The sequence below is a fragment of the Haliotis cracherodii genome, unplaced genomic scaffold (genome assembly GCF_022045235.1).
Source record: "Haliotis cracherodii isolate W230 unplaced genomic scaffold, xgHalCrac1.p SCAF_2, whole genome shotgun sequence".
Classification (NCBI taxonomy): Eukaryota; Metazoa; Mollusca; class Gastropoda; order Lepetellida; family Haliotidae; genus Haliotis; species Haliotis cracherodii.
The window spans coordinates 29,948,860-29,964,607 of record NW_027266275.1 but is presented as its reverse complement, the minus strand read 5'-3'; the positions used below and the strand labels follow the sequence as shown (position 1 = coordinate 29,964,607).

Genomic DNA, 15,748 nt, shown 5'->3' with positions numbered 1-15,748 from the left:
TGCAGTTGTACATGCTCTAGCCCATTGAACAATAAGATTTAAGTATATTACATGCAAGGTAAGATGATGATGCTGCTTATACACGATCTACACACAAATGTAAAATGGGATATCAAATAGCATTTTTTTAACTGTTCGAACATATCAGAAAGTCTTCAGATTCCAGTTACTTTCGAAGACAATATCATGGATATCTTCCACACACCCACACATCACGCTCAAGTCAGGGTTTTGCTGGGAAAAAACATTGAATGTTAGTGTGAAATCTGGAAACACTATTAAAGGAATATCGGTAACAGCTGGCTAATCATATTTTACAATAACTTTGTAAGAAAGCAACAGCTGTCACGTTCCGCAACAAATGGGCAACGATTGATCATACATTGTTGGCAAATGAGCTAGAAATACCTGCATTCTGGATAGATATCCAAGGAGAAACACTGGAACCACAACGCAGTCATAAAGGTAAATTACGAAAAATTGAAAATAGAAGAAAAATCGTAAAACAGTATGATACACAGGCTCGTATAATTATCTCTTTGCTCATGCTATAGTTGGGATCGTACAATCGACTTCGAGTTTTTTACTTTTATTTACATTAATCGTGGTGTTCTAAGCAATGTGCAATTTAGTTATGCATAGCAATAAAACCGGATTTTCATTAGAATAACTCAAAGAGGATTCGCCATGAGAGTGTTTATCAAGAAGACGGGCGTGGCAATGGTCATGTGTTCCTCGCTGGTATTGCTGTTCATTCTGAGTAGGCTCAGTCGTCATGGAACAGGAACATTGGCATCAGGAAACTCAAAGACAGGCAGAACAGTCGGAGCTTTGGTGCATGTCATCGAAGAGCACCACGAGGGTACGAGGTGTTATTGAACGTGACATAGTCATTTTCATAAGACAAGTTTTAAATATCTAACATTAAATTTGCACACCACCTAAAAAATGATGGACATATTACTTATATATTTCAATTCGGGTGTCAAACTCAGATTCTCAAAATTAAGCGTACGTTTATTTGGGGTATTTTATTACGAGTACAGGATGATTTTCATCATGCGACAGTTTTATGGATATTTTACAGCAGCATCTGAATTGTAAGCTTCTAACTTTGATGATTTCATGATAAAATACTTTAAGGGGTTTTCTGCATATATTTACTCCATACTCTACTACAACCATAAAACGATACTTTGGTTCAATGCTGTTGATTAATCAATATTGTTTTCAATATCAGTCGTAAAAGCTGTCCATTATAACCTTTGTAATATTACCTTCTACAACATTTTTCAACAGCTCTCGTTTACTGGTTTGCGGCTGTCGAGAATGGCGCTTTACCGAAGCAGGGGAATATCCTGGTAAGGAGTAATCATAAGGTCTATTTTCTTTAGTTGAAGATGATCAATAAAAACGACAGAATTTTGCAACTACAAAATTAAAAAATAATCTACTCAGCTGCCGATGTGTTAACGTGTAAAATGGTATGACAGATTTATTTTTTTGAAAGACATGTTGTTAAACACTAAATTACCGTCATTAGAGTTTTCTAAAAAAAGATATTGCTAATAATCTGCATCTGTTTATCACAATATGTCACAGCTCCAAGGCAGTCGGGAGCCAGCTTATACAAGCACCAATTTACTTTCAGCATCTGACATCTTATGCTAAACAGTGTCACCATTCACATTTTTACATAGAACCCAAGGCAGGTCTGACGTTTTCTACTAACCACTTGTTTCATCAACAGTTTCACATAGACGGTCACTCAGACGGTGCTGATCCCTTCAACAGACAGAGAAATCCTGTGTACAGAATGCCAAGGAATGGAAATGAACTACGGTTGATGATGGAGAAAAACGACGTCTTTATTCAGGTGACATAAACAGGAAGTATCAAAGCGTTGTCAATATTGTAAACACGCCATTTTTCAAGTGTATGTTCATGAAAACTGCACGTGGTCTCCCTCTTTGGCAATAGTTTGTTTGTAAGATATATACGTGCCTTCTGACTGGTTTACTGTGTTTTTGCACATCACTTTGTTCGTGATTGGAAACGAGTCTTCTTGTAGGTTACACAGGGGGCTGTTTCAAATAGGGGTTTCGTTTCCAAGGAGTTCAGAAATTTAATTTTATCACCATTTTAATAGATGTGGTCAATTTGTTAAAACAGAAAGAAACTCTACAGTTTCGCCATCAAAGGCCTGGTCAAGACAATCCAGAAATTGTATGGTAGACGTTCAGAGGAAATGATTTAATATAACACGTTGCTTGTCAACATGTAATCCCATACTATAACCTCAACAGGGAGTTTTCTCACCTCCTCACCGGCACATATTTAATTGGATCGGTTGGTCATGCTTGGTGACTTGGTTGTCAACATGATATTGTACCACAACGACGTGGATCATTGCTCATTACTGACCACTGGGTTGTCTGGTCCAGACTCCATCCCTTTATATAAGTTCATCACTATTTTGCCTTTCACGCCCAGTGACATCTTTTTCGGCAGACTGATAACAGACTGATATATACTCTGGCGTTGACGTTTTGAATTTAACTTCAAAGTATTCACACGCAGTGAAAAGGCAAAAAGAGAGTTCATGTTTTCAAAAGAAAGACAGCGTTTATCAACCTATCAGATTGTGGCACATATTCCCATTCGTTTTACAATAACGGGTAAAGAAACCTTTGATATATCGATATTATAACCGACACTGACTACTAACTACTAAGACGCTGTGTTTCCTTACTCAGTACCATACTGATCCAAATGAAAATTGTATGTGTTTGAAGGCAGCTGCCGGTACTGGGTTGATAAATCGCTTCATCTGGGTTTGGCCACCCTACTGTGAGCAAGAGAAGCCTTACGTCTCCATGAATGTGGAAGCTGGGTTAATGTACACAGAAGACGGCGAATTGGTCGCATGTTACTGTATGCAGTCAAAATATATCCCGGTAGAACATCCTTGTTATTGGATAAAACGGGCTGAGCATGTGGATGAAGATGAAAACCACTTTCCCATAGACAGGAATAGGTGTCTGGACATGACCCTAGGTGGTATTGTGGAGATCGTGAGTACAGACAAGGCCATAGAGCTAGCCAAATCAGGTAGCTGGATCAAAGCGAGTGACAGCGTCATCCTGGACATTGACGAGGACTACTATGCATGTGAAGCTGTGTCCGCTCCTCTGTACGATGCTGGGATGAATGAGGAAGCAATTGAAGATCTGTCCTACTATATTGGAAAAGTTTTGTGTACTGACAATGCAAAGGATGAAATGGAAGCTGATAGGTTCTTTCAGAAACTTCTCAAAGCTGTGCAAGAAACTCAAGAACGCTGCCGAAGTGGCCGTCTTGGAGAGGAGACATGTGTGTCTAAACATGCGTTGACAGAAGCAGTATTAGATTTGTTGCCAGATATGACGACAACAAGAGATTTCATGTGTCTTCCTAAGGAGTCCACCCTGGTCATGTTTGTGAACCTTGTCGAGCATTTGTCACGATGTTCTAACACACAACTCCAACACATAGGAACCATTGGAGTTTGTATGTACACGTCCCCTAGATCATCGATTTTCAATCGTAATGACGGAATGATTCTTTGTAAAGGGTGTAATGGACCAAACAGCACACTCGTTATATCACACAGCACAGATGAGGCTGAAATTAAAGCCTCTACCAGACATATCAAGGCAGTGTTAACACAACCTTTCGTCCCAAGAGTTGTAACAGTGTGTAGGTCTGTGCGAGATGGTTACACTCCAAGGAAGGAATTCCCATTAATAGAACACGGGGTGCTGGATGCTCTGAAAGCGGTGTACCCGGACGATGTGAGAAGCGACACAGTACACTATGACAGTGAACTGCTAGGAGGGCGTGAAGGATGGTTCTTCAGATATCACCGTTGAACATTGCACGTTCGTGGTGGTAGATCAATAGGAATTGGTAATATACGAGCAGTCTTATAAATGCATTAGCCATAAACGTGTACGTGACTGCATGCGGTTCTGTGTTCACCAAGCACCCGTTGTTGATTTGAGGATTGCATAAGATGCGACGAAAAACTTTTTCATCAACAAAAAGTACACGAGATAAAGTACACGAGATTCATTTTGAGAAATACTTATATTTGATTGTTTGGTGAGAAGTATGAAACTATAATATCAAAACTCCCTTGATGCAAAATAACTAGAAATGTTACAGGTTGGCTTAATATGTGGAATCGCAATACTAAGATGTTCAGTTTGCAAAAATAGTATGATGGCATAAAAGTGGTATCAACTGCATCGATTGCTAATGTAATCGTTAACTTAAAAAAAACCTCGTTGACTACAATAACAAATCAGTGGCTTCGATCAGCACATAACGCAACCCAAATCGCAGATAAAGCAGTGATCAATATTATGACAACGTCCAATTTCGTCGTGTACGAGTAGGTTACCGAGCTCTCTCTCTCTCTCTCTCTCTCTCTCTCTCTCTCTCTCTCTCTCTCTCTCTCTCTCTCTCTCTCTCTCTCTCTCTCTCTCTCTCTCTCTCTCTCTCTCTCTCAGGACGGATACATACCTAGAAACATAATTAGAGCGGACCCAGATTCGAGCCGACGATCTGGCACGCCTAAGGGGAGAACTATGCACAGCCGTACCCCCTTAACGCATCACTCATATATGTTTATTGGTTATGTCATCTATATTGTCCATTTCTATCAATGTATTGTGTATTGTACTGCTTGTTATTATGTATTATGTATTAAGTAGTTAAATGGAGTAAAGTCATTCTTCCGTCAGCCAGGTATTGTGTTCATGTGTGGATTAATTGTGCGTTTGTAACCCAAGGGAATCCAGTAGAGCTCCCCTACAAAGAGTAACAATCCTTGCAAAGTTTTGGCCACCGGTAAATACCACATAGTCACCCATGTGATTTGGCAGTTTTTAACATTTGCCTTGCTCAATGTCCTTTCTATTTTCAGTTTTTCACATTGGTATAAATATCAGTCAGTCCAGTTTTACTATTTAAAGTTGTAGGCGTATCGCGGCCGGGGGAAATACGGTCTGGTGTACATTCTGTGTGGGTAACACGAAGGATATGCCTACAACGTATTTATGTTGCCGCCATGTTGATCATTTACCACAATTTGAAAATGAGATGTGGAACGTTCATTTGTCGCCATCATGCCAGGCGACATGTTGTACATGTTTTATCTCAATGCAACACGTACATTTACAGTTAATGATATTATACATGCTCAGCCGCTTTTACACAAACACATGTAAAGGCAAGTCAATAGTTAGCCTGAAGAAAAAACACATGTCTAACATAAAACATTTTGAAATCTTTACTGGGGCCTTTAATATTGTAACCTTACTAAACAACTTTTGAGCAAAAGTAATTAAATACTCTTTTATATCTTGGTGGCAAAAACATGCTCGGCTGTACATCAAAAGTTGTGAAGTGTAGACACAAAGGCTGGAGCTGCTGTAATATTGCTCGACATAAAGGGACAGATAATTATTACCTGAAGATTATGTTAAACCTCCAGGACAAATTCTCTTATTTTGGTTTTGCCAATACGAGCCGAAATTCCGATTCATATGCACAGATCGGCAAGAAAGTAATATTAGTTACTAATCACAGTGGCTGATCACAATATCTTACAGTACAAAGGTATGAAAACAGCAGCTGCCACTTTCAAAATCCACAGCTCAGTGTTTATTCATAATCAGTTATTGATTTTATTTTGTTGGCAATGGGGGCTACAAATATTTCTGGATTCTCTATTGTGAAAACACAAGGACAAATTCATTGAGCGCACTGCACTCATAAAGGTACATTTCGACAGACTGAAATAGGTTGTAATTTGTACGTACATCAGACATGTATTGCGGTGAAAATAACCTAATTATGCTTTGAGACGGTGGTTGAATGAACGTAAGGCAATATTAATAACATCAACGTCTTGCAGTGGAGGAGGTTCCATCTACCCAATTCGTAAATACATACAATCTACTGCAAGACGTTATACAAGGGAATATTTTCAGAATATCATTTTGATCTATCTTACTGTTATTGTGGTGTCCTAAGCCAAGAACAATCGATATGCAATATATCTATTGCAATAAGGTGATATCCAAATTGATACGCATTGACTAACCCAGAAATCGATACGCACAGAAATAAATTGTGAAATCAGCCAAATGGCCATACGCGATCAATGAATATTCAGTTTATTATATTCCAACACACATTTTTTGGCGTACAATAAGAAAGAGTAATACAATAGTTCAAACAGATCAGTGGTAGCAGCAATAAGTAATAAAAAAAAACAGAATCAAGGTGGATTCACTCTCGAATATTGTCGCTTCTGAATGTCTTGAAAGAGGCCTGTCTCGCTTCTTGAATCCTGAATAGTGTTGGCACGTGGCAGGATTTCGGTGTTTCCAAAACGTTATCAAAACTGTAAGTAAATTAGCCACACATGTCTTAAAGTGCCCTCTTCTATTGATGCAGATTCATTTACAAACTGTCCTATCCAGAGACCACGATCAAGCCCGCCATTTTCATGTACACATCAAGGGCAGAAAATGTTAGTTCTTGTACAAAACCATTCCCGAAAGCTCCACTCGCGGCTGTGGAATTTTGTTCAAATCCGGCCACGACAGCACTTGGTAATTTCACTAGTAGTGCAATCATTTGCTGCCAGCTACTACGAATATAGTTATAACAGTTTCTACCGCAATTAAAATTACATGCATATAACACTCTCCCCCTTCAGTAGGAGCAGCGCATGCGTGGTCTGGTGGATAGAGCATCTGTCTGGAGAGCGGAGGGTCGGTGGCAAGATCACCTGGCCCAAGTGACATTAAAAGATGGTACTTGTTACCCTGCCTGGTGCTCGGCTCGGAGTCGGTATATTGTGTCTGAGTAGGGTATCCATGTTAACTGCGACATGGTATCTCAGTAGGCCAGCATATTATAACCAGCATAAGTCCGGACTAGTACAAGCAGCCACACATTCGTGCATCAATCTTCAACGTGACGGTAAACCCTATTTAACCTCACCATCAAGAGAAGAAAGTTTGAATGCAGAGGAAACTTTCTTTAAAATGGAGAAACTTCCAGTAGAACATTTACACACTCAATTATAAGAACATAAAATACACGCTATCTGCATAATTAGCAAAGCTGCACTTGTGTACAAATCCAATAAACTGACTCTTTGCCTTTGAAATGATCTAAAGACTAAACTCTTGCCAAAACAAACCCCACCTTACGATTCACTGGTGTCTATACTTCATATTCATATGAAGAAAAGTAGCGGGTTGTGATAAGTGATTACTTCATGGGCAACGCCGTCATCCAAGTCACCTGACCTGACTACCTGATCCATTAAAGAATATGTTTGGGTTGATCGGAAAGCTTGTTCTTTTTCACCACTGTCCATGTCTCATCAATACCAAGTTATTTACAACATATCTGTAAAAGTAAACCTAGCCCCATAAAACCATGAATATGACCACATCAGAACACAGAGTCATTATCAACTTCATCTCCTGTGGATGTCACAAGCGTTAGGTTAGTTTCTATGTAGGTCCCAATTATTCAAAAATAACTTACAAAAAAAAAACTTTTTCTGAATTCAAGCGAGGACGTGAAAGCCAAAGCCTAAGTCATCACTGATGAAATGATTGCTGGGGTAGAAGTTTTGATTTTGCAGGGTCGCAGTATCTAGATAGACGAACAAGTTGAAGAGTTACAGTCTCTCATGGCAAGATGGGTACCTCGAAAGTTCAGTGAGCAAGGACGAGATCAGCGGGTGGTGTCTAGAATTGTATGATGAGGACCCAACCAACGTTTATGCACGGCGTGTTATAGGTGATGAGGCATGGATTCATTGCTGGGATCCTGAATCCAAACAGATGTATAAAGTCTGGAAGTTAATTTAAGGTACCGACGTTTACTACAATATCTGAAAAACTATTGGACCTACTCCAGTCAAAGTTGGTATGATATTATTAAACAGTCATACATAACTGGATATTACATTTAAAGACAATCGATGCATGAATAAACAATATGTCTATTTAGCTATCACTATGTTTCATCAACAACCAGACCTGTTCGTCACGGGTGGAACGAGCATTCATTGTAACATCCATCTGCATAATGCTAGCCCTGCGTCACGGGGCCATATGACACAGTTGAACCAATCAACTCAACTCGAAAGCTTGCACGGGAATCACGCACGCACGAATATGGTATTAGCGTTAGGCGTCTCAAGCAGTTATTTAATAATATTTATCCAATTATTTTTGCATTCCTTTTCAGGTCAGTGTTGAATGTATCATTCCCTGCCACATTAGTTTATTTCATGCATAATGTTATTAGGTGTAATATATCATACGTAATTATTCATTTAGACAAATCATTGCTTTATAGTTTCGAAGAAAATATTTTAATATTTTCGTAGATGATTGGAGACTTTCGGGGCTGTTTCGGGTGAAAGAGAATCAAATTCTGAGCCAAGAATTGCACAAAGTGGACAAGATCCGATTACGACATGTACTGCAAAGCACGAACCTGAAATTCTTAGACGATTCCTAGAAATTCTTTGATAAACAATTTTTCTCTCACGAATCCCACCAACTACAAGAATGTTTGGGAATCAAATAAGATATATTTAAGATTCTTAAGAAATGATTAAGAATATGTACGAATATGTAAGAATATCATATCCATGGTAATTCGGGCTATTACATGTCGTAGTGAAACAGGGGTATATGTATTGCACTATTCTTGGTCCCACGAAATGCCCTCGTCGTCAGATTCGGATTCTGTGCTGTCACCTAAATGAACAACAACAGGCTGGACAGTATCTGGTCGGATACAGTCTTGTTTCCTATACTCTTCCTCAACTTTGATAACATGTTGGACACAGTTTGCCCAACGTACATCTGTAATTTCTCCCATCCCTTTCAAGACAATCTGCTTGACGTCGGCAAGCTTGAAGGTCTTATTTTGCCGTGCGACCATATTTTTCAAATCGCCCCAGATTAGTTCGATGGGATTCAAGTCACAATGGTAAGGAGGAAGTCTAAGCACATTGTGACCGTGTTCTCTCAACATGTTGTCAATAAAATAAGAGGGCGGGGGTTCGTTCTGAAGAACCAGTTGATAGTAGTCCGGGTTTTTTTTGGCTTTCCTGGGCCGAGCAATGCGGTTGTTGTCCAACCACTGACATATCTCACCTTTGGTGGAATTTGAGGTTGGACAACGGTTAATAGGATCTCGACAACTGTGATAGGGAGCATTGTCCATAACCATCAATGATTTATCAGGCAGTGCTAAGAGGAGCTGCTCCTAAACATACGCAGTGAAAACCTGACTATTCGTCTCGGTATGGTAGTCTCTGCCATCTGTAGATCTGGATCTGAACACTAGATCACACCCAGGGAGGAAACCTCTGTGGGAGCCTGCATGGAGGACAATCAGGCGCTCCCCTTTACCAGGGGAATCTTGCGCTGTGGCTCTCTGGTATCTGGGTGAGACCATTGGTAAGTTGCTGTGTGGCAGGCGTAAACCCAGGTTTCGTCCAAATAGACAGGCTCATAGCCTTCTTCTCGTTTCTTTTTAATAGTGAGCAAATAATTGATACGCAAACGAATGATATCTGGTCGTTCACACATTGCTAGTTCAACCCTTTCGTCTTTTTGTACTGATATCCAAATTTAGAAAGGAGTTTACAAATGGTCCATTTGGAAATATCTAAGTCATGCTTTGTAAGGAGAATTTGTTTTAGTTTTTGTGTTGAATTAAATTCATTTTCTCGTGTTTACCGCCGAATCACGTCCCTGACAACTTTCTTATCTAAGGAATCTAACTTTAATTTCCTATCCTGTTTTGAGATGCCCCCTAAGTTATGTGCAGGGGTGCATGTGTTTTTATGAGAGTTCAATATCTTAACTACGGGTTGTTTGGGAATCTGTAACGCATGAATTGTTCTTTTCATGTACTTTGAAATGTCAAAGAACGTCTTTTACTTTCAGCACTTACAACGAAACCTTTCGCATCAGCGGAAAGATGCTTGCGCTGAGACATCATGGAATCTAATGCTAACACCGTATTCGTGCGTGCGTGATTCCCGTGCAAGCTTTCGAGTTGAGTTGATTGATTCAACTGTGTCATATGGCCCCGTGACGCAGGGCTAGCATTATGCAGATGGATGTTACAATGAATGCTCGTTCAACCCGTGACGAACAGGTCTGGTTGTTGATGAAATATAGTGATAGCTAAATAGACATATTTTTTATTCATGCACCGATTGTCTTTAAATGTAAATGTAATATCCATATCCATACCAACTTTGACTGGAGTAGGTCCAATAGTTTTTCAGATATTGTAGTAAACGTCGGTACCTTAAATTAACTTCCAGACTATATATGCAGTGGAAGCAGCATGCGTCCCCACAAAAGAAGTTCCGCACTCGACCATCCGCAGGCAAGGTTCTGCCAACTGTTCTTGGATGATAAAGGTGTTGGCTACATGCATCCTAAACCGGCAATCACGAGTGCCTATCGTGCTAAATTGATTACCTCATGTGGCAAGCGAACAAGGAGAAAAGGAGATTAAGGTGGCAGCTGGAATGGTTGTGTTGGAAATGGTCTTTACAAAGAGTGTAAACTCATAAGACGACATGAAAAGAAATATCGATAACGGCTAGTTATTCACAACAACTTACAGTCCACAGCAGCTGTCAATTTAGAACCCAACGGCTAGATGTAAACCCGAAGAGACACGCTCGAGAGGGGCACTTTACCGAAGGAGGAGAATATGCTGGTAAGCAGTCGGAACTTTTGTCTGGGCAAATGTAGCAACAAAGTCAACCTAATGTAGTGTGAAGAGTAGTCTTCAAGGAAGTATCCTTATGATCAGTAGTTGATTTGTGTTCACATGGTCTGTTTGCTTCAGTAGTGAGTTAGTTGGGTTTAATATATATTACAGTATTCAAGTTATATCACGGCGTGTCAGCTTCATGTGATACGTTTACCACTTTAGTGAAACCCACGAGAACGAGTATGGTGCTGTCAAACCCAAAAACATAATCGGGGCGAACCGGGATTCGAACCGACAATCATATGTTTCTGGCTTGCCCAAAGGACACAACTCTGCACAGTGAATTTCGACGCCTCAGACGACTGGGTCACCCGTTGCTCCCTAGTTTGCTTTAGTAAGAGATCAATAAAAAACAGCACTTTGCCGTTACAAGGGAATATAAGGGAATGATCTATTGTGTTGCCCATGTGTTAACGTGTGGAAGTACGTTCGCACAGATTAAGGTGCAGATGTTTATAAGCTAAAATAACCTGATAAATCCGGTGTGTTTGAATATGTGAATTCTGAATTGAAAATCATTCTCTCGTCTTTATGATATGAATGTATCATTCTTTGTTTTGGGATTCGATGATATCTGTCGTTTAACGCTAAATGTGCTGCATCAACTTATTCTAAGAATAGATCACTCACATAAACTATGTTAGACTTTATCTATTAACCACTTGCCTCCATTAACAGTTCCACGTAGAAGACAAGTTAGACTCTATCTACTGACCATTTGATCCATTCACAGTTTCACATAGATGGCCAGACACTGCCGAACCCACCAACCGGAACAGGAACCCTTTCTACAGAATGCCAAGGAATGGCCACTATGGTTGATGATGGAGGCAAACGACGTTTTTATTCAGCTAACGTGATAAGGACATTTCATGACAAAGACAATATTGTAAAATCTGTAATGAAAAAAGTACCAAGTCCTCTTTGCCAATAGTTAAATAGTTACTTATATTCATCGGCGCCTTCTGATTGGTTTGCCCTGATTTTGCACATAACATCGTAAGTGGGAACGAGTCTTGTTTCAGGTAACGTAAGGGGCGGGTGGAAACGATGTCACTATTACTGACTTAATTTTAAAGTATTCATAACATGGCACAGAGTTTTTCAACTCATCAGATTGCGACACATATTCCTATTCGTTTAACAAATACAACTAAAGAAACCTTTGATATATCAAAACTGTCATACTAACTACTGAGGCGTCGTATTTCAATTGATATACTTTTTATTGCTATTTTGCATTTTACGCTTTAAGGAATCTGTTTCGGCAGATAATTAAGACTGATTATTTTCTGACGTTGACGTTTTAAACTCCTTCTTTGCTGCATTATTTGTCTAACTAAAAGTTGAATATGTTTGAAGACTGCTGCCAGTACTGGGTTGATTAATCGCTACATCTGGGTTTGGCCAAAGCATGATGGACACGGCTGGCTTCATGAGGAACGTGAGGAATACGTCTCATTGAAGCTTCAAATTGGGTCCATGTACACAGACGAGGGGATCGGCGGCGAACTGGCCATGTGTTGCTGTTTGCAGTCAAAATATATCCTTGTTGAACATCCTTATTATTGGATAAAACGGGCTGAGCATGTGGATGAAGGTGAAAACTACTTTCCCATAGACAGGATTAGGTGTCTGGACATGACCCTCGGCGGTATTGTGGTACAGACAGGGCCATAGAGCTAGCCAAATCAGGCAGTTGGATAAAAGCGAGTGACAGCGTCACCCTGGACATTGACGAGGACTACTACGCATGTGAAGCTGTGTCCGCTCCTCTGTACGATGCTGGGATGAATGAGGAAGCAATTGAAGATCTGTCCTACTTTGTTGGAAAGGTTTTGTGTACTGACAATGCAATGGATGAAATGAAAGCTGACAGTTACTTCCAGAAACTGCTCAAAGCTGTGCAAGAAACTCAGGAACGCTGCCGTAGAGGCTGACTCGGAGAGGAGACATGTGTGTCTCAACATGCGTTGACAGAAGCAGTATTAGATTTGTTGCCGGATATGAATACAACAAAAGATTTTATGTGTCTTCCTGTGTCTTCCTGAGGCGTCCACCCTTGTCAAGCATTTGTCACACACAGCTTCAACATATAGCAACCATTGGAGTTTGTATGTACAGGACCCCTAGATCATCGAGTTTCCTTTTTAATGACGGAATGTCTCTCTGTAAAGGATCCAATGGACCAGACAGCAAAGTGTAGTATTTCACAGCGCAGATGAGGCTGAAATCAAAGCCTCTACCAGAAGTATTCAAGAAATATTAATGCATCCTTTCATCCCTAAAGTTGTAACAGTGTGTAGGTCTGTGCGAGATGGCTATACAGCAAAGAGGGAGTTTCCATTGATAGAGGAGGGTGTGTTGGGTGTTCTGAAAACAGTGTAGCCGGACCACGTGAGAAGCGACACACTACACTATGACAGTGAGCTGCTTGGAGGGCGCGAAGGATGGTACTTCAGATATAACAGTTGAGCACTGTGTGGTCATAATTAGGGATACAGTGCATCCCTTTTACACGTTTAACAGTATTATACCGGGTCTGGTGCAATCATTGTACAATCTTGAAACATGACAATAAGAAACCATTCACTGTATATGATCGCATATCAGCATTCTCTGTATAAACACTGTTCTTATGTCAATTTATAATTGTATTTATAAGGGCTGGTCAAAAGGTTTCAAAGCCTAACAAACAAATCAAACAATTGTGAAAGTGTTCTTATTTTATTTTTCAACATAATCTCCCGGCTTTCCAATACACTTCTCAAATTGACGGTAAAGCTTTTCTTCTTAGCGCTTTCCGGGAAGCGTTCTTTCAGTTTAGGAAACAGGTGGAAATCATTTGGTGCCAGGTCAGGCGAGTAAGGAGGCTGAGGAAGCTCTTTGGACCAACATTGTCGCACAGCAGCCTTTGCCAGTCGGGGTATGTGAAAAGAGGCATTGTCATGAAGTAGTAGTCATGGTCCATCAGTCAGCATTCCTTGACACTTTTCTTTGAGAGAATCTCTCAGGCGATGAATCAAATTAGCATAGGAGGCACCGTAATCGTCTTTTGACTTTTTAAGTAATCAAAAAGGGTCACATCCTTTGCATCCAAGAATACAGAATACAGTGGCCATAACTTTCTTCACTGATCTTGAAGACTTGAAATTCTGACAAGTACTCGTATGAGTAATTTTAAACAGAAATATTCCACCCATGTCGAGGCGACCTTTCTATGCTCGAGTCTGAGATGAAATGGATGGTAGAACAAACAACGACCTGCACAATGGGAGTACGATGTTACACAATCACCAAGGGAGTACATTGTAAATACCAGACGCTTATTTAGTCAACACTTACGACCGGCATTGGCTAAAGGATGCACTTAGAATAAAGTACATCTTTCAACTTCTCTTTTTCTTCCTTTTTTGTATGCTAAAAAAATGAAATATTTATGATATTATTTTTCAGTGTGGGCAATGAGGTGTGAAACTACAACGGTGCAGCTTAAGGCTTTTTTCTACATTTAGGTGACAGGAAATTGAGTCTACGTGCCACATTATAGTGCGCTTTGCGTATGGCTTATAAAAACAATTTGAAGCACGTATTTATAGGCGTGCATGGAAATGACCTCGAGGTCTCATTGAACCAAATTACATCGATATATCGCGTATCTCAAAGTAAGCCACGGGACGACTGAATATATTTACCTCGACATATTGACTGTCTCTAAGAGTTCCTCCGTCTGACTGAACCTGATTATCTCGACATATTGACTCTCTCGAAGGTTTTCGCCGTCTGAATAAACCTGATTATCTCGACATTTCGACTAACTCGAGGCTTTTTCCCCAGTCTGACTGAACCTGATTATATCGGCATATTGACTATCTCGAGGTATTCCGCGGCCCGGCTAACCCTATCTACATCGATATATTTGCGTATCCCGAAACACGATGTGCGGACATTAAATCGATGTGCAAGACTAATTTAGATTGGACATGAAGAGCACTGTTCATGTGTCATAATCAACATCAAATGTGCGTAAAATGCGTTAAAATATATCATAAAATGTTTAATAAATGTCGTCAATACTAAACAATGCACATTCTTTTTGAGTGAAACTGGTTTATACGGGTTGGATTTCGTTGTCGGAAACATGTATGCACTATTGTGACATGTGTGGGCACCAGCTGCCGTATCTTCCATGTTTCTTGTCGTTCAAAACTGCTGAAAAAAATTTCTTCTCTTTACCCATATATTCCACCACAGTGGGTCAGCTTCGTGTGGGAGGAAAGCCTAACGTGACGGATGTCGTAGCCGTGTGTAGCTACCAGAACTGGGATAAAGAGTCCCCAATTTCGTAAAACCCCATTTACTGCGATGCGTCCGATTAACACTAAAACGTATGGCGATGTATATACGGAATATGATTTTGTTTATATTTTAGTGGGAACCCACATCAAATTCTTCACTATAAACTGGAAAGATCTTGAGTGTTTTTAATTCATTTTGTACTCGTCAAATATCCACACGCCTTTGCGTGCGACAGTTCCCATTCATGTTCAACGGTCTAAATGTCTGTACCTATTATTCTTACATTTCCATAGATAATGTTATTATCAAATTATACAAAATGTAACCCACTACTTGTTTAAAGGGAATCGTTGAAATCATGGATGTGTTTCTACATCATTTTGTATGTTCCACTTAGTATTGGTGTGGTAATTGACTGATCAATGGTCAGGGTGATCCCTTCCGCAGCTCATCTAAAGCACGCTGTGCAGAGTTGCTTCCCTTAGTCATGCCAGAAACTGAGGATGGTGGGTTAAATCCCGAATTCGATAACTTTATCTTATGTATTAGTAATGATGTT

The 15,748-nt window shown here is 40.0% G+C and overlaps 1 protein-coding gene and 1 pseudogene across 1 annotated transcript; both read left to right on the top strand.

Moving 5' to 3' along the window:
- Nucleotides 1-559: 559 nt before the first annotated feature.
- LOC139468976 (UPF0489 protein C5orf22 homolog) lies at nucleotides 560-4,428 on the top strand. The gene is made up of 4 exons (XM_071251115.1): nucleotides 560-862; nucleotides 1,300-1,361; nucleotides 1,751-1,876; nucleotides 2,796-4,428. Exons 1-4 carry the CDS (start codon nucleotides 688-690, stop codon nucleotides 3,909-3,911), a joined length of 1,479 nt encoding a protein of 492 aa, XP_071107216.1. The 5' UTR covers nucleotides 560-687; the 3' UTR covers nucleotides 3,912-4,428.
- A 5,046-nt stretch (nucleotides 4,429-9,474) lies between these two features.
- LOC139467567 (uncharacterized) lies at nucleotides 9,475-13,450 on the top strand (annotated as a pseudogene).
- The last annotated feature ends 2,298 nt before the right edge of the window (nucleotides 13,451-15,748 follow it).